The sequence below is a fragment of the Urocitellus parryii genome, chromosome 1, assembly GCF_045843805.1.
Source record: "Urocitellus parryii isolate mUroPar1 chromosome 1, mUroPar1.hap1, whole genome shotgun sequence".
Classification (NCBI taxonomy): domain Eukaryota; kingdom Metazoa; phylum Chordata; class Mammalia; order Rodentia; family Sciuridae; genus Urocitellus; species Urocitellus parryii.
Window position 1 is genome coordinate 124,391,490 of NC_135531.1, and position 20,246 is coordinate 124,411,735.

A 20,246-nucleotide genomic window follows, 5' to 3' on the forward strand; every position below is an offset into this window, starting at 1 on the left:
GTGCTCACTTCAGCAGCATATGTAGTAAAATTGAAATGATACACAGAGAAGATTAGCATGGTTCCTGCTCAAGGATGATGTGCAAATTTGTGAAGCGTTCCATATTAAAGAAAAAGAAAAAGATTTGGAAGCTTAAAAGTGCAACATAAACATCATGGGTGATTTTATTTTAGTGTTTGGTTCCAGGGATTGAACTTGGGAGCACTCAACCACTGAGCCACATCCCCAGCCCTGTTTTGTATTTTATCAGAGACAGAGTCTCACTGAATTGCTATGTGCCTCAACATTACTGAGGCTGTCTTTGAACCTGCAGCCCTCCTGTTTTCAGCCTTCTAAAGTACTGGGGTCACAGGCCTGCACCATTGTGCCTGGCATGATTTTATTTTTGAATCTTTTCAGGACATGGATTCTTTTTTTCATGGGGAGGGTACTGGGAATTGAACTCCTGGGTACTCAACTATTGAGCCATATCCCCAATCCTATTTTTGTATTTTACTTAGAGACAGGGTCTCACTAAGTTGCTTAGTGCCTTGCCATTGCTCAGGCTGGCTGTGAACCTGCAATCCTCCTGCCTCAGCCTCCCAAGCCGCCGGGATTACAAGTGTTTGCCACCGTGCCTGGCAGGACATGGATTCTTACATCCTCAGAGGACTAGTCCTGAGAAAAGCCATCTGGATAAGATGCTGTTCTGTTTACCTTTTGACATTTTGGGGCCTGAAGTTCCTTTTTCAGCTTTTGCCTGGCTTTTTTGGGGGGTACTCTAAGCAGTTGTAGGGATAGCCTATTCAGCAAGTAGTCCAGAATCTGAGGGGAAGTTTTAGTGGTTAAAGGTGTGGGTGGGCCTTAATTTAGCTTTGGTCTTTTCTAGTCCTTGCTGATCTCTAGGTAATAGTGACCATTGGAGATGTTAAAATGGCTCCAGTGTAGCTCCTATCCTGGCCAAGTTTTTGCTTGATTCCAGGACTCAGAGCTCACAGAGGCATAGTTTGGTAGCACTGGCATAGACAATGAAATAGTAGCTGCTAATGGTTACTGAGCGCTTATTATAGGCCCAATTGTCTGCCAAATGCTTTGTATACTTTCACATTTAAACCTTAACAACCCTGGGAGGTGTTATTATTGTTATTATTTTTTTATGATGAAATTAAGGCTTCTAAAGTAACTTGCTTAGGGTCATGATTCTGGTAAGTACATTTGGATCCTGTACTATCTAACGGTCTAGGTTTTTTTCATTGTTCTAAGTAGTCTTTGCTCTAGCTGTGCATCATAGCCACTGAGGAAACTCATTAAAATTCCTGCTCCTGTGCTCTGATTCTATAGTGTGAGGTCAACCTGACCCTCCAGTGTTTTGTTTTGTTTTTCTAAATTCATTGAGGTAAAATTTACATAAAATAAAATACAGCCATGTATAGTTTGAAAACCATAGTAGTTGTATACAGTCTAATTATTATTATTTAAAAATATTGGTTTTAGTTGTAGTTGGACACAATACCTTTATTTGTTTTTATGTGGTGCTGAGGATCGAACCCAGCACCTCACACATGCTAGGCAAGCACTCTATTGCTGAGCCACAATCCCAGCCCTTATACAGTCTAATTATTAAGACAATCAAGATATGGAACATTTTCATAACCCTAAAAAGTTTCTTTGTGCCTTTTGATCCCATGATGCCTACCCTTTATTTTTAAAAATTTATTAATTTTTTTTAATGTACTAGGGATTGAACCCAAAATGTCTATACTTCTATCTAGATGAGCTGATGTTTCTGATGCACAGATGGATATAGGACCACTGTACTGTGTTATGGTGACTGCAAATATGAGGATTTCAAGTCCTGGGAAAGGTAGATAAAAGTGGGGAAAAAAAAAGAAAAAGGCAATTAAAAGGAAGAATGATTGGTCTAGCTGTCTCTTGATGAACTATCTGTATACTGGTATAGCATACAGATGGAGTATGAAAGAGAGAACTTTCCAGACTAAACCTGGCTTAAAAGTTTTTTCTTCTATCAATATGATTTTTTCCCCAAGCAACACATGAGCTTAAAGATTTTAAACACAGTTGATGTACAGGGGGAGATAAATCACTTTGGGGTGGAGATTTGGGGTCACTAACTATACTTGGCAAACTGTGAAGCCTGGAAGGAACTTTGGGCTTAGATACTGCTGGGCACTCCAAGGATGGGGCCTTCTTCAGGCAGACATTACTTTGGTTCCTTTGACTTTCTTCTGTAAGAATTCAACAGCAATACTCCTTAATCTAAAGACTAGTCAGAAAAATTAGCCTAGAGGCAATAGATTCAGGCTTTGTCCCAGAGAACGTTTGGGTAATCAGGTAGAAAATGAGAAATGGAGCTTTGAAACCAGAGAGGATTTACAACAGGAGTCCAGAGATTGTGTAAGGAGTCCAGAGACTTTTGATTCTGTACTTGGTTTTGCTAGATGATCTTTCTTTTCTAGATGGCTTTCTCTGATTGTTCTCTGGATAGTGAGTGGTGAATAAAGTGTTCAATGGGTAGGTAGCAATATGATTTTTACACACATTATAGTGATTTTGTTTAGCATGGCAAAAGTAGATTGCAAAGGAAATTCTGTAGGATCTTTACACTGGCTCTTAATAGTTGTATTTTAAAACCTGAATATGCTCAGCCCTTAAGTATTTCCTTTTCTGAACTTTTTTCTTTATCTGGTTTGTTAGATGTGGCATTTCCTCTCTTTCCTGCATGATGAAGATGTGAATGAGGATATGTACAAAGGACAAGTCATCTCATTCTTATGTTCCTCTTATGAATCACCCAGTTGTTTTCCTGGTGGATGCCTGTGCTCTGGCACGGATTCTGGGATTCAGTTTCCTTGTTTGTGATGTTCAGCTTTTTGTGGTCCCTGTGATTGACCTCAAGAGGAAACATGGAGCAGAGCTACAAGGCTGATTAGAGGAGGAAGGGGCATAAAGGGACATAAAGGGAGAAAGATATGAGGGGTATTGTGGAAAGAATACACGAAGCTACAGTGCTATAGAGTGTAGATAAGATACCCAGGCCACTTCTCACTTGAGGAAAAGTGAGTTGGGGGATGGCCTCACCTAAGAGGACACAGATATCAAGGGGGTTAGTCTTGGAGAATGACATCCTAGCTGGTTTGAGTTCAGGAGGCTGTGTAGAGTTTAAGTGGTTTTTTTTTGCTTTGTTTTGTTTTGTTTTTAAGTCTTTGTCAACTCAACTCAATGTTCTTCCCTCCACTCTGAGATTTCAGGGCTTTGTAACAGTGAAAATCAGAATAAGAATAATAGATATACTGAGCATCTCTCTTGCTTTTATATGCATCATGCTATATCTTCCCTGAAGCTCCATACAAAACTTGAGTCCATTAAATATTTTTCAAATAATCACACAGATTACACTGAGAAAAAAAATGGGATGTTAAAAACCTTTAGAATGAAGTGATTTTAGAGCTAAAAAGGCATTAGAGACTGGTGTGATCCCTTGTTTGAACAAGGAACTGAGCATGGGGTCCAGATCTGGAGATTAGAGGACATAAGAGATTTAGTGGAAGACTTGCTATTTTGAGCCACAAGTTAAATAAATTTCAGTATAACAGACTTTAGGAAGATGTTTTAGGGTTGTACTGTGAAATCGGTGGTCTTTCAGCATGGCCTAGGGCAGTAAGCCTGTGTAATATTCATTGTGGTGGCTTTGCTGCAATAGACTTTGGCCTCTTGCAGTAAAATAGGGTTTGTTTCATTTTCACCTATTTCTACCACCTCTCTTTTTCTAATTCTATGTTCTTTTCCTCTTGTGTTCTTTTCAGTTCTATCACGTTCTTTCCCCTTATTTCTCTCCATCTGTCAGACTCAGGGCTACTGTAGATTTTGGGAGGAGGAATTGGAACCTGAACTGTAACCCACAGTGAATTTCCCCAGGTGGATAAACTCCACTACAGTCCACAGAGGGGCCTCCTCATTCCAGCAATCTGGCTAGGCTGACAGACTCATAGGCTATGAGGAGGGGTGGGGGAAGGAGGGGTCAATATTTCTTGGGCTAGTGAAGAACTGCTGGATCCTTTGCAGCATAGGCAGAGGAGGCAGGAGCCCCTGAGTGGGCTAGCTGCTTGAGCTGGGGATGCCTGGGCAGATGCAGAAGCAGCTGGAAAGGTGGCACTGCACTTGGTCGCAGAAGCTGCCGCTGTTCCTAGGAGACAGAGAAGCAGCAAGCCTGCGGGGGGAGGGGGAGCAAGTGGGTTGCTGCTTTTAGCAGCTGAAAGGACTGCAGGGAGCTCTGGGTAAGACATTTTCTACTGCCGTTGCTTCTGCAGTAGAAACTGCCGCGAGTAAGTCAGAGGAAGGAGGATCGAGAGGGAGGAGGCTTCAGTTGCAGCCATGCTGAATCACTGTTGCTGATCAGATCTCCTGCTGGGCTGCTGGGAGAACCGGGAACTGAGCTAGGGAACTGAGCTAGGATCGCCGTGTATACGCACTGTTCAGCAGCTACCACCCCTGCTGGGCCTCGCACAATGGAGGGTGAAAGGTATGTATGTATAAGTGCCTGTTTTGTATGTGTAAGTAAATGTATGCTTGTGGTATAGCCACTAGCTTTTGTGTTTGCATTGGTTAGGCGGGGTTGGAAAACCTGGCCACTGATGGATCCCAAAGGGCTTCAGAGCAGGGAAGCCCCTTTCTAAACCCACCCCTTACAGAAGCTCCAGAGATGGGATTCCGCAAAGGCAGATCTGGGTTTGCTGGGCACACGAAAAGAAGGGACTTCCTGGCTGGTGTTGAGGAATAGTTTCAGCACTGGGCTGAATCAGGATTACCTTTCTCAGGCTGTTTCAAGGAGGCGTTTCCCTTTCTTGGCGTCATTCCCGGGGTGTTTCTTTGGTGGGGGGTTTTGATGTCATAGCAGGGCTGGCCTGGCATAGAGCAGTTGGATTTTTTTATACTCAAGTGCCCAAATCTTCAGGAAGTATGCAGTGCTGATCTCTTTCCTAAAAAATGTGTGTGTGTGTGTGTGTGTGTGTGTGTGTGTGTGTGTGTGTGTGTGTTTTCAAGGATGGAGAGAAACTCAGTCAGATGACACTTTAGTATTTGGAAGGCAGATAACTGTGGATTTAACCCAGGGGCAATTTACTACTGAGTTAAATCCTCAGCCTTTTTTTTTTTTTTTTTTTTTTTTTAATTTCGAGACAGGGTCTCACTAAGTTGCTGAGGCTGGCCTTGAAATTGTGATCCTCCTGTCTCAGCCTCCGGAGCTCCTAGTATTACAGGTGTATGCTACCATGCCCATCAAATTTTATCTGTATTGAAAAGTTTATGTGAGACTTTTTATTAAATAGGGATCAAAAGAAGGGTTTTAAGTTATTGTGTTGAGCGAAAACTAACCAGGGTTTATTTCCTGGCAGGCACATTCATATAAATTTTTAAATTATTATCTGAGGATCTGATTTTTGCCTTATTAAGGTATTCAGTACAGTGCTGGGGTGGGTCATTCCTCTGTCTGGATTAGAAATGTTAGGCTATGTCTTCGTTCTTCGGGTATGTGCTGGTTGAGAACAGGGCTTACCATTTACCTTGAGGACAGAAGACTTAAGGGAGAGCTCAAGCCATGGCAGTGTACTGCTGAGGGGGAGGCTGTTGCTCTGAGTTGTAGGTTTGATGCAAACAATAACTGGCTGGTTAAATGAGAACAGTCTCAACTAAGCTCTGTCTGGAGAGCACCTTGATAAACACTTTCCTTTGCATGTGCCTATAATGGGGCAGAGTGATATCATTAAACAACTTTAGACCCTATTAGAACTAGCATGTTAGGTGTCATCTCAACCTCCTGTTTGGACAGGCTCAGGACTGTACTTCTTGATGTTACTCCAACAGGAAGAGTCTGGGAATTTTCAGATCAAGAATGCTGCTAGTGCATCCTCTTTTGCTCTTTACTACAGGATCTCCTTGTGTCTTCATCAGGACCTTGTTGATATAATAGCTAGCAGAGGGCAGGGTGATGTTTTGATGGTGTAGAGATTCTGAATCACACCTGTTTGCTTGACCTTTGTTTGTAGCCTCTTGGGGCTGAGAGACTGACATGAGACTATCAGCAGTTGATTGGCACTTTGGGTCACTGACTATGTTCCCAGTTCTGTGTTCAGAAATGTAATGATCCCTTGCACCCCAAGAGCTCTTTGGCACAATGTTCCCGGGTGCTCTCAGCTGGAATAGAACGTCCATGATGTCTGTGGCTTTAGGACACCTGGTTGCAAATGTTCTTTTGCTTTTCTTCTATTAGAGGCAGAGAGTAGAAAAGAAATTCAAACCAAGTACTTCCAGTGTCATCAGGTCACAGAGCTCATTGCCTTTTTTCCTACTCCAAGTTTAGCTTACATGCCAAGCATTAAAATGTTCTGATACCTGGCTTCTCTCTTCATTATCACTACTTATATGCCCACTAAGAATTGAGGAAATGAATTAGTCTTTTTTGTGGTTACCCATTCTGTACATTACTCCATCTAAACTCTAATTTGTGGTTCCCAGGGTTCCTTTTGCTGGTTGCCTCTCCCCCCTCACACAAGTTATCTCTTAAGGATGTTTTAGAATTTCACTTTGTTTTGGAAAACCTGAACTTTTCTAGTTCCTGCTGGTGTTCTTAATATCTCTAGGCTGTATCTCACAATTGGGTGCTTTTGTTTCATTTATCTTTTAAATTCCCAAACTTGGAGATAGGTCTTCAGACCAAGGATGGTACTTTGTATTTTTTAGAATACTATTTATTGACTATCATATCACTGCACAAATAGCAGGTATTGGGCAGTTGTTTGTTGGTTAACTGATAACTTTTGTGAGAAAATCTAATAAGTAGAAAGAAAATTATTGAGAAAGAGATTGAAACCTTTGGCCATAGGTTCATCCTTGGATATCAGCCTTATCTCACCACAGGTAATTGACCTCATGAAATGTTTTGAGGTAGGGGGAGTGCGGAGGGAAATAACCTTGTTTTGTAAGTACCCTGGAAACTGAGGCTACAGAGCTTGAATGACGGACTAGGATCACATGTCCAACCTCCAGGGACTGGATCCTGAATCTTGCCCTTGTTCCACATTTAACCTGAAGCTTAATTTGGGCTGCTTTTAAGCATAAACAATTTTCAATCAAGAGATTTCTAATGAATAGTAATTTTCTTTCTTGGCCATGAGGGCATGAAATTACCTTCTACCTTGAAAGGCTGTTAATTAAAAGCATAGGCTTTGGAGACATAGACCTTGTAGTGAAACTTCTTTATAATCGGTATGATCTTGAGTGTGTCACATTTTTACAGAATTAATTATTTTTGTTGTTTTTAGATACACATGACAGTAGAGTGTATTTTGACATTATACATACATGGGAGTATAATTTATTCTAATTAGGATCCCATTCTTGTGGTTGTATACACTAGGTTTCCCTGCTGATGTATTCATATATGAACATAGGAAATTTATGCCTGATTTACAGAATTAACTTGTATTTTCTGTGTAAATGGAGTAATAACAGTTTCTATACTTCATGGAGTTGTTGTGAATATTAAATATTAAAGTCTGTGCAAAATACCTAGTAAATGTTTCTGGCACTGAGTAAATACTCAGTACTAAGTTTAGTTGTTGTTATCATTGGTAACCAACTATTGCTGTTTTATCCTATGACTTGCTGCTGGGATACTGACAAGGGTATATTTTAGGGTTTTCTTATATGTATCATCTGAAACAGATTGTGTGGGACCATTCTCATGGGAAAGCTAAGGAGAGCTTAGCAGGCCATCATCTTTTTATATAAATTATCTCCTTATAATAAGATACCTCCTGTAGTTTGGCATTTCCTCTTTTTTAGGTTTCACCAAGATCTACCTTAACCTTCCCTTTTATAGACACCTTATCTAGAAGCCTTAGTGGTTTGGAATCCTGACCTGGATATTCCCCTTTTCAGGCCAAGATCTTAAGAAGAACTTGTGAATTGGTGCTTACTTTTGCTGCATTCCCCAAGCTCTCTAGCTCTCTCCTGGACGTTCTGATGCTAAATATTTCCCAGCTTCCTTCTTGGGAGAATCACTGTGGCTTGATCAGTCACAGGAAAGTGACTTTGTCTTTTGTTTTGCAAAGGAAAAGGATCTCTGACTCTTAACTGCTACAGTGATAAATCATGCTTGTGTTGGTGTGTGTGTAGAGGAGATAGAATTGAAAATGGCACTTGCCCTTGCTATTGGGATTTATTTCAGTTCTAGAAATCAACCTTGTGGGTGGATTAAAACAAATTTCCCACTTACATAATTGCAGTTAGATTCATAGAGGCAGAAAGTGATATGCTTGTCAGAGACTGAAGAAGGGGAGGAATGGGTATTGTTTAATGGGTATGGTGTTTCACTTTGGAAAGATGAAAAAGTTTTAGAGTTGAATAGTGGTAATGGTTTTATGACAATGTGAATGTAATTAATGCTATTATATAGTGAAAAATGATTTGTAAATTTTATGTTAAATGTATTTTACCACTCACATACCTGCACAGTTTTAGGGACAGACTCTGAAAGACCTGTAAGAGTTTCAGAGAACCACAACTTTTGGAAGAAGCAATTTGAAGAGGAAATCAGTTGTCCATTTTTCTTAAAATTGTGCTCATTTTCTTCATCGGAAGCATTGTGATGCTCCAACTTGATAGTGGCACCATGTACCCAGGCTTGTGCCATGCATTTTTATCAGGTGTCCTCAGAGGACAGTTCTTCATGGCTGGTTCCTACCAGGGAGAGCCTACCCCTGGACCACAGGGAGCTTCTGAGCTGAAGAAGGTACTTATCTATTTATCCTTGATCTAAGAAAAACAAAATAAATAATATATTTGGAGGAGATATGACTTTGAAAGTCAGTGCTCCCTAAATGCTGGGTTCTGCAATGCCTGTAGAACTCTGGCAAGACCCAGGGAAGAGCAAGTGTTGAGCAACTTTTTCTATTCCCACTGGCAAGTCATTTAATGTCTCTTTACCCCTCCCACTTTTAAAAGTCACAAGTAGAAACTTTTGTAGAAATTTTTGGGCATGACTGCTTTCTGAAGCAGATGTCTGTACATTTCAATGATAATCGGAACCAAATTTTCCATTTTGAAAATACTTTTTTTTGTAAAATATGGTTTTCAACTGTAAAAACAAGAAACCTGTTGGCTGTTGAGAATTTTTCTTGCTAAGTTTTAGATTGTTAGGACAGACCCAGACAAGAAATTTTGTGTAAGTTTTCTAAAGCAAGTGCTCTACTTTATGAAATTTGCTGTTATAGAATTGACCTAATTTTTTTTCAATATCTAGATAAACCCTAAAACTAGGTTAAAATGAATAGACCATTAATAAACTATATAAAAAATAACTCAAACATACTTTGTCCTTAGATTTTTTTCTTGTTAAATAAGTTCAGTGGCTCTCAGGTTAGAAATCTGTAGCTTTTCATAATTGATGAGAATTTTCAGATTCTCAGCACAGCATTCCTGGATGTTTCTTTTTAACTTGTGAAAATATATTTTGTATTTTCTATACGAGAGCTCACCTTTCCCATTCAAGTCAAAAAAACTTGGCTTCCAAGATATCACATAAACGAGGGATATTTTTATTTAGTCTTTCTCTCTTGTTTAGTTCTTTCTGTCTAAACTCAAGTGTTTTGCTAGTGTTTCATAGTCCTTTTCATTTTTATTTTGATTTGGGGTCTTGCTAATTTGCTCATCCTGTCTTCCAACCTGCAATCTTCCTGTTTTATCCTCTTGAGTCTCTGGGATTATTACAGAAGTGTGCCACCATGCCTGGCTTTCTCTTAGTTTTGAAGAAAGCAGTCATGAACAGGGCCTTTAGGAATGTGATTAGTCACATACCTGTTTGTGAGCTTGTTTATGAAAGAGGACATTATAGGAAGGGCAGCAGCTGCTGGTCAGCTTTCATGAATCATATTGGTTTGTGTGAAGCCCCAAGTATGGAAATTCTAAGTTCAAACTAGTTGATAACATTGATTGGCTTCAGTACACTCTGTAATTACTCACAATCAGTCGAGTAAAATAGGGCTCTATCATAGGTCCCAGAAGATTTTTAATTTTTTTTTTTTAATTTAGCCTATTTTGGCCACACAGGAAGGAACTCCAGGAGTGAGACACAAGGGATTGCATTCCCCTTGGCCTGATGGTCTATGGGCTTTATCCTAAGTCAGTGAACATTGTTATTAAGAGCTTAGGCCTTGGGGTCAGATAGACATGGGTTTGAATGTCAGTTCTTTATTTTCTAGTTATATGGGACCTTTAGACAAACTTTATGTCAGTGCTTCAGGAGATCATAACAACTACCTCATAGGATTATTCTAAAGATAAAATGAGAAAATGGAGGTAAAGTACTTTAATATATTGTCCACTACTGTGATTAACAGTTACCTGGGAACTGTAACTTACTGATACAAGTCTTCTGTATCCATGTGGGCTTGTATTTCATAGCGTCAGGCTAATGCAGAACCAGGGTATCTCTGCTGAAAGATTATGACAGGTATGGGGCTCTGTGGTAGCATCTGCATAAATGGTATTTCCTGATGGCAAGACTGCCCATCCAGTCCTGGATCCTGCTGCCAGGTCCTTCATTAACCAAGAAGCTGAAATTTAAATTTGATCACTTTGGTCTTGAACTTTAGGGTTAGGATACTTTTTTTGCCGAGTGTGTGGTGGTACCAGGGATTGAACTCAGGGGCACTCAACCATTGAGCCACATCCCTAGCCCTATTTTGTATTCTATTTAGAGACAGGGTCTCACTGAGTTGCTTAGCACCACACCACCGCCGCTGTTGCGAAGGCTGGCTTTGAACTTAGAATCCTCCTGTCTCAGTCTCCCTAGCCTCTGGGATTACAGGAATGTTCCACTGTTCCCAGCTAGGGCTAGGATACTTATAGAAATACAGTTTTCCTAGAGTTCCATGGACTCAGGAATTCTATTTTTTTTGTTAATTTTTTTTAATAATTATTTTTTAGTTATAGTTGGACATGATACCTCTATTTTATTTCTTGATTTTTATGTGGTGGTGAGGATCAAACCCAGGGTCTCACACATACTAGGTGAGCACTCTACCACTGAGCCACAACCCCAGGCCATTTTGTTGTTAATTTTAAAATTTGTTCTTTTTAGATACACATGACAATAGAGTGTATTTTGACTTATACATACATGTAGTCTAACTTCCCATTCTTGTGGTTGTACATGATGTTGAGTTACACTGGCCATGCATTCATATGTGAACACAGGAAAGTTATGTCTGATTCACTCTATCTTTTCCTATCCCTATCCCTTCCCTTCATTCACCTTTGTCTAATCTAATGAACTTCTATTCTTCTCTCCCCACTTATTGTGTGTTAGCACCCATATATCAGAGAGAACATTCAGCCTTTGGTTTTTTGGGATTGGCTTATTTCATTTAGCATGATTGTCTCCAGTTCCATCCATTTACCAGCAAATGTCATAGTTGTGGTGTTCTTTGTGGCTGAGTAATATTCCATTTTGTATATATACCACATTTTCTTTATCCATTCATCTATTGAAGGGCATCTAGGTTGGTTCCATAGCTTAGCTATTGTGAATTGAGCTGCTATAAACATTGACATGGCTGCATCACTTTAATATGCTGATTTTAAGTCCTTTGGATATATGTCAAAGAGTAGGATAACTGTTTCAAATGGTGGTTCCATTTCAAGTTTTCTGGGGAATATCCATACTGCTTTCTAGTGTGGTTACACCAATTTGCAGTCCCACCAGCAATGGATGAGTGTGCCTTTTTCCCCACATCCTCGCCAGCATTTATTATTACTTGTAACTTGATAATTACCATTCTGACTAGAGTGAGATGAAATCTTAGTGTAGTTTTAATTTACATTTCTCTAATTGCAAGTGATATTGAACATTCTTTTCATATATTTGTTGACCAGTAGTATTTCTTTTTGTGTAAAGTGTCTGTTCAGTTCCTTTGCCCATTTATTGATTGGGTTGTTTGTTTTTTTGGTGTTAAGCTTTTTGAGTTTTTCATATATCTTTTTTTTAAAGAGAGAGAGAAGAGAGAGAGATAATTTTTTAATATTTATTTTTCAGTTTTTGGTGGACACAACATCTTTTTTATTTTTATGTGGTGCTGAGGATCGAACCCAGCGCCCTGCGCATGCCAGGCGAGCGTGTTACCGCTTGAGCCACATCCCCAGCCCTCATATATCTTGTTTTGATAGTGTCCCATTGCTGTCCAAACCTGAAGAAGCAGAGTCATGCTGATGACATCATGAGAACCTGAAGTATGACAGTCAGCATGTCCATTTACTAATTTTTAGTGAAAACTATTACTGGTGACGTATTCCTGAGGGCCTGCTACCACTTTCTCTCTAAAGGAGAACGGTTGGGGAGGCCCAATTGGCTAAAAACTGGGTTATGGACCTGAGTTATGGCGTTTGAGCATTTATAGGCTTTAAGTTCCACAAATAGGATCTCATCTGAGGCTGAATGAAAAGCTGATATCCCATGATTAAATCACCTTTCTTCCTAGATAGTGCGAGATGGGCTGGACCTAAGGTTTTCTGATTCTTAATTTTTTAAGAAATATTTTTTAAATGTTGGTAGACCTATATTTTATTCATTTATTTTTATGTGGTGCTGAGAATCAAACCCAGTGCCTCCTACATGCTAGGCGAGCATTCTACCACCGAGCCACATCCCCAGCCCTGATTGTTAGTTTTTTTTTTAATATATATATATATATGTATTTTTTGATAAACCTTTATTTTATATATTTATATGTGGTGCTGAGAATTGAACCCAGTGCCTCACACATGTCAGTCAAGTGTGCTACCACTGAGCCCCATTCCCAGCCCATGATTGTTAGTTTTTGATTATTCCTTTCTAAAGCACCCTTTCTTTGCTAAGAGTTTTTTTTTTTTAAGTCGTAGATAGACATAATACTTTATTTATTTTTGTGTGGTGCTGTGGATCGAACCCAGTGCCTCACACATGCTAGGCAAGTACTCTACCACTGAGCCCCACCACAACCCCAGCACCTATTGAGGAATTCTAATGTATCTAGCATAGTCTTAATTTAGTTTAGCACCATTCTGCCCTCTTTACTCTGTCTCATCTCTAGTTTGAATATAATGTTCTGGGCCACTGTCAGCCCATGATTTCCAAACTTTGTTTTCATCTCTTAAAGACTTTCATAGGAAAATAATCTATAGCCTTTTTCAGAATTTCTCAGATTCTTCTTTCCTCCCCTCCCCATATTCTCTCTCTCTAGATGCTCTGGAGCTCCTCATTTGTTAGATCCCCTAGTCACCTGCATAGTCAGCCTGTCAGACCTGCTTGGAGAATCTTCAGTCCCCTGTCTATCTGGCTTGATTTTTAGTGTCATTTTCACTCATTGCCTGGATTTTCCTCAGGGAAAAAAAAGAGCCTAACAACTGATATAGTAAGCCAAAATTCTTTTCTGTTCTCCTCTTTAGTCAGTGCTGGCTTCCTATCTCCTCACTTCCTCCTGGTTTTGTATCACAATTACAGGGAACTGGATTATATAATCTGCCCCCCACTATGGTGAGGGAAGTTGAGGGAGAAAAAGTCATAATTATCTAATGAGGAGAAATGAGGAAAGATGCAGTAGTCAGTAGTTATACCTCATTTACTTATCCATCTATTAATTTACTCTATAGTCATTACTGAGTACCTATCATGTGCTCCATGCTAAGAATACAGGGAACTAAGGCACCATCCTAGTTCTCATGGAACCCAGAGTCTCAGAGTTAAACTTGGCAAAGGGTTATGGAATTTTCAGGAATTTTGTAACTGCTATTAAATATAGCCATTATTAAAAATCAAATTATGTAACAAATTATATTAGAAACAAATATAATAAATACTCACAACTCATTACTTCCTATTTATTTCAATGTTATACCTTTGAGAGAATGTCTGCCATATCTTATATAAGCAATATTATATATTCATTTGGCAGCAACACACATCTCTTTCCAAATCCCATGTTCAGTGACATCATTTGGAGTCTGCCATAGTGGGACTATTTATACCATGGAAATTGACAAATGTTATAAATCAGAGATCCCTTTCCCCTAACCAACTGTTAAACATTTACCAGCACACACTGTGAGGGGGAGAGAGACAAGTAAGAGGTGTTTTCAGTACAATAGAGGGAAGCACAGAGTACTGTGGGAACACAGAAGAAGGGAAAAGAATCTCGTGGGTGGAGGAGGATGATAGGGAAGGCTTCCAGGAGGAGATTTGAGGGACTGGTAGGAACTAACTAGATTCAGGGAAGGAAAGGTGGGGATAGAACGTTCTCTAGGCATACAAAACTTCAGGCAGAAGAACCTAGCATATTTAGGTAATTTTAAGCATTTTAGTACTGCAGTAAGGAGACGTTCCCAAGGCAGTGATAGGATTATTTTCTCAGATTCATTTATTTAAAATTTTTTTGATTGGTTCTTTTTAGTCATACATGACACTAGAATTTATTTTGACATGATTATAGTAACATGGAATCGAATTTGTTCTAATTCAATCCCCAGTACTTGCATTTCTCTTCCTTCCAACCCCTGTTCTCTTCCTTCCACTCCATTGATCTTTCTACTATTTACTTAGTAGTTGTTGTTTTTTAGTTAGTTAGTATCCTGCCAGATTCATTCTGAAGGTAATGAGAGATCAGCAAGATACTTCACATAAAAATGCCTCAACCATATCGGCATTCTGGAAAGATCCTTCTGGGTTTTGAGAGGAGGTTATTGAATTGATCCAGGCAAGAGATCATACTAGCCTGTACTGTGGTTGTGGTGTTAGTGACTGTGAAAAGGGAATGGGGCACAGAAAAGACATAAGACTGATAGAATTGGTGGCTGTTTGTGAGGGACATGTATAAGAAAGAACTACCAAGGATAACAGCCTGGTTTCTGTCTTGGATGGTGGATCGGTAGTTGGTTATGCCTCTGAGATCAAGAATAGAGAAGAAAGAATTGGCTTGAGAGAGGGTGGGGAGCATTGATTTTGGATGGTTTGAAGGAAATGGCAAAGAACATCAATTTTGGATATGTATGAGTTACTTATCTAACCTCTAAGTGAAGTTAAGTAAGACATTGGGTATGTTATATGACATTTAGAGGATAGGGAAGGTGGGTTTGTTATGAGAAGGGCACTGATATTTAGACCTTACATATGTATATTTTAGAACTTATGTATTTTTATTTTTAACTTTTGTAATCAGTATTTTATGTATATTTATAGTTTAGTTCTGAAGGCCAACTGTATTTAATTGTTGGCAGTGGTTGGGTCGCACTATCCAAGTGAAGGGCTTTCAGGTCAGAACTCATTGATGACAAAAATGTAATGAGGGTCCACTGTTTGTGTGGCCCTATGCCAGGCAGGCTGAGTTGTACAAAGAGTCCTCACACACATGGTCCTCGCCCTCCAGATATGTTGAATCTATTGTGAGGGAAATAAGTGGTGAGATTTGTACCATGAAAAAGGAATCAAACACAGGGCAGTATTCTGTATGCTAGTTGAGTTATAGACCAGAAATACTATTAAGAATTTAGGGAAGGAAGAGATCACTTCAGACTGAAGTGTTCATAAGGCATCCTAGAGGAGGCAAGGCTTAACTGTTCCTTGGAGAACAGGTGTTTAGGTTATGACACAGGGAGATCAAGGAAATATTTTTGCAATGGATTGTTTGTCTGCTTGATACATAATAGATTCTTAGTAAATATTTGAGTAAGTAAGGCAAAGCTGATGTGCAGTTCGGTTTTAGGGGGCCTTGCATACTATGCAGGAATTGTGACTTTATCCTACAGGCTGATGAATTTTCAACTTGTTATTTGTAGAGTCCTTTTGAAGGAAATCTTACATAGACACTGATATATAAAATAAATAGTTCTGACAGAACCTCCAGCACATAATCCTCATGCCTACTGGGAAGAGATCTATGGACAGTGAGGATCTGAAAGACATGATCCCAGTGGCCTTTTAGAAGATCCATTTGGCAATGGTGTGCAGGAAGCACTTGAAGAGAGGGCATCTGGAATGGGGAAGAGCAGGTGGGAAGCCACTATAGTTGTATAAGCCTGGAAAGAAAAGAAGCAGAAAGCCCAGGAAGAAAGGTCCAGGGCCAGCTTTGTCTATCCTTATGGCTATGAGTCTTGACCATCTCACATGTATGATTTCCTAAATGAGGTCAATAGGTATTTGAGAGATTGGGAGATTATCTGAACCCCCTTTCCACACTCTCTTTCTGTGGGCTGTTGATAGGTTGTTGGCCTTTTTACCAGTTGGGCTAGGGGAATAATTCACTTAAGTGAGTTCACCATTGCACCAGCGTTAGTTCAAACGAGTATGTTTTTGAGGAACAGGTCATTGTGTGGAATTGATTAAATTATTCAACCAGATACTTAGTAGTTTTACAAAGTTGACTAGTTTGGTATGTTCTGATTCTGCTGTAGCTTGTCTAGAAAATGGCTTAGATGATCATTTCTTTATATTTCGATAGGAAGGAGTGGGAGTTTTCCTGGTCCATACTTTCTCACTACATCTATGACTGATGACAAATTTGAATGCTAACTATGTTTAACTAGAATGTTTCTGGAACTTTGGACATCGGGGTGTAGGTGAAGTCTCCTTTGTTCAGCAACCAGAGCTTCAAGTCTTGAGAGGAACATAGATAAATTGATATGGAGGGAATTTTGTAGGTAGCATACCTCTTGTCAGATCATGATATGATAAAGACTAACTCACCTCAGTTGATCTAGATGGAGATTCTTGGAGGCTGGTGTGATTTTAATGGGGCTGGAGTTAGTGTTTGCTTTGGAGAATTCAACCACTATGTGTTTGTAGTAAGGATGTTTACTGATAAATACTTTTTTGTCATAAAGCATCTGTGGCTGAGTCTTCCCAGAGAATTTCATGAAAGTGAGTAGAGGGAAAGTAAAGTCCAAGGTCTTGGACTTGGACAAGAGGTTGGTAATATAACTCAGTGTGGTCTGTGTTTTGCAGCAATGAGAGTGGATCTACCTGCTTATTTGGGATCAAGAACTGAGAATACTGGGGATTGGGCCTTGATAGATGATGGACAATCTACTGCAACTAAGTCAAGATCTGCTATGAGTTGAGGGAGAAAAGGTTGGGGAGGAAATGTAAAATCTAGCAACTCTTGTTTCTGGGCATGTCCTAGGCTGAGGTGTGTGTGTGTGTGTGTGTGTGTGTGTGTGTGTGTGTGTGTGTGTGAGTGCATTTATGTACATGCATCTACTCTATTGCTGGTGTGTGTGTGTGGAGGAAATAGTTTGAGGATGTTTGTATTATCTTGTATGAGATTCTTAACTTCTCAGATCCCTCAGACACTCTCTTTAACATTGTGTTCCTCTTGAAGATCAATGAGTTGCCAAGAAACTTATACCTTCTAGAAACCAGGGATCCAGAACTCTTCAGCCTTCCTGTGTCTTCACAGAGTTGCAGAGCAGGGGAAGAAAAAGGCCTTGGTTTCCTTCTGATGTCCTTTTGCATCAAGGGTGGAAACGAGTTTGGATGGATTGGGGAAACTGATGTCCTTTGCCTGGGCAACCCTATGGTCATCAGCAAGACACTGCTTTTGCAGGGAGGCCATAGTGTGAATTGCATTTTGTTGGACTTTAATCCTCTGACAATAGGCAATCAATGTTTAGCAATGTTGGTAAATACAAGATTGTATTAATGGGGATTTATACTGTTATTGGACCATTCTGGAAGGCTGGAAAGTACAAAGAGCAACAAAAGGAATAATGAGCTTTCCTGTTCATTAACCACAGTGGAGATTATTCTCAGTACTTCCAAAGTGGCCCTACTTGCTCTACACCTCTTCCACATTTGTAAAGTGGAGTTAATATTTTCTGAATTCTAATCTTGTTCATTTCCTGTCAAAACCTTTCAGTGGTTCCTTGATCCATACCAAATTTTGTTTATTCATCTTTGCTTTTAAGTCTCTCTCTAGTTTGGAGACAATATTTGTAGTGAATATTTATGCCATGAATGCAAGTATGGTTTAGTATTAAAAAGTATTTGTTGTAACACATTGAAAGATTAAAGGAAAAAAACTCACATCATCATCTTATTAGATAAATAAAACCATTGGGTAAAATCCAGTATATTGTTGTTATTTAAAAAAATCTTTACTAAAAGTAGAAGGGGATTTTCTTAATATGATAAGGAGCATATATAAAAATCATGTAACAAACATATATAATGGGAAAACACAACAGGCATCTTTAAAATCATGAATATTGCAAGAATACTATCACCTTTTCTATTTGACATTGTGTGGACATCGATAGTCAGTGCAAAATTTCTTTCAAAATGAAAGGGCTGGGCGTGGTGGTACACACCTGTAATCCCAGTGGCTCCGGAGGCTGAGGCAAGAGGATCGTGAGTTCAAAGGCAGCCTCAGCAAAAGCTAGGCGTTAAGCAACTCAGTGAGACCCTGTCTTTAAATAAAATACAAAATAGGGCTGGGGATGTAGCTCCGTGGTCGAATGCTCCTGAGTTCAATCCCCAGTACCAAAAGAAAAAAAGGAAGAAATGAGACCTGTAAGAATTGGAATATAGGGGGAAAAAACTCTGGCATGATATGCAAGTAATCTGATTTTCCTGATTGAATCTGTGGTCAAATTGTTAGGAATAATAGGCTCATTTGGTAAGGTAGCTGGATATATAAGGTCAATTTGCATAATTTGATTGTATTTTATGAACTATGATAATCAGGAAATATATCTTTAAAAAGACAATTTTGTTAAAAACTATAACATACTTGAGAATAATTCTAATCAAATGTGTAAAGTCATTCTATAGAAAAAATAAAATTTGGGTGACATTTAAGGGAGTCTAGTAAATAGATATCCCATGTTTGTGGATAGGAAGGCATACTATAAGAAAGGTGTTGGTTCTGTCCAAACTGATCTACAAATTCAGTGTAGTTCCTATGAGAACCACATCAGGGTTTTTCATGGAACTAGATAAGCTCATGCTAAAATTTGTATGAATGAGTGAAGAAACTATAATAGACAAGAGATTTCCTAATAATAATAATAGCATTTGGGACTTGCCTTATCAGATATCAGGCCTTATTATGAAGCTACAGAAAAAAAGAAAAAAGTGGTACTGGTCCAGAGACACAAAGTGACCAGTGGAATAGGTTAGATCCCTGTATATTTGGAACTTTAATTTGTGACCCAAGGTGGCATTACAGATGAGTGGGGGAAAAATAAGTATCAGTTAATGGAGCTTATGGGAAAAATTGGATTTTTGTTTCACCTCATGACATATAAAAGAATATCACATGAAATTAGGGCTTAAATATCAAGGGCAAATGTTCAACTTTTAGTAGAAAACAAATTAATTATTTTTCTGGCTTTGGAATAAGGAAGGATACTAACTCTAAAATAAGGTGTGTAGGATTTTTTTTATATGAAGTTTTTCATCTTTGCTGGGTGCTTCCTCTCTGATCACATTTTCTGGCTTGAGATTTTCCTTACCTGCATAAGCAGGTAGTAATCTTTCTTGTATATCTCTCAATATTTATCTTCCTCTGCTCAGCTAATTTCCTTGTATCCAGGATCCAAACAGTTCCTAGTTCAGATATCTATGGCTTATATTTACATGCTGAACTGAGGTAGGGATGGAAGCCAGAGGAGGAGTCTGTTATGGTCAGACAAGCTGTGGTTTGATATGCTGCTTATAGTTGAATCTCAGTGTGAGATCTGTGTAGGCTTCTGGAACATTCTCTTAATTATAACAGCTCCTTTCTCTAGCCATTTGGCAAGGACAGGGAGTAAGGATGGACAGAGGTCCGCTAGGGCAAGTCAAAGGAGGCTACAGTGTCCTAGAGTTGGCATAAACTGTGGATCCCCAAATCTACACAAGCCGAGGAGGTTCTGTTTTCGTACTAGCAAAATAAAGCTTAGCTTGGTTGAAACATAGCTCCAGGGTAAGTCTGGGGCCTTGGAGCCAAATAATTTCACCTGTTTGGAGAGAATATCCTTTCCTTGCCCATTCTTTTGGTGGTTCTTCCAACCTCTACCCCGCCATCCTACCCCATGAAGTTAACAGATAATTCAAGATAGTTGGGTAGTTATCTGGTTTCCCATAGGGATTTGAGTGTTTTGTCTCTTGCTTTCAGTAGAGAGAGGGTGTTGAGATTATGGGTGAGTCTTGCTGGTCACTACCTGCTCACTTGCTCAGTTAG

General features: G+C 39.3%; 1 protein-coding gene and 1 non-coding gene across 2 annotated transcripts in view; both read left to right on the forward strand.

Moving 5' to 3' along the window:
- On the forward strand, positions 1-109 carry LOC113198100 (U6 spliceosomal RNA). Its single transcript, XR_003302801.1, has one exon. It is a non-coding gene; the product is annotated as a U6 spliceosomal RNA (small nuclear RNA).
- Positions 110-4,427: 4,318 nt separating this feature from the next.
- Positions 4,428-20,246, forward strand: part of Klhl3 (kelch like family member 3) — a 103,232-nt gene continuing 87,413 nt past the window's right edge. The window contains exon 1 of the mRNA XM_077796968.1: positions 4,428-4,519. Within this exon, the coding sequence (XP_077653094.1) occupies positions 4,506-4,519 (14 nt within the window). The 5' untranslated portion in view covers positions 4,428-4,505. The remainder of the gene's footprint in view (positions 4,520-20,246) is intronic.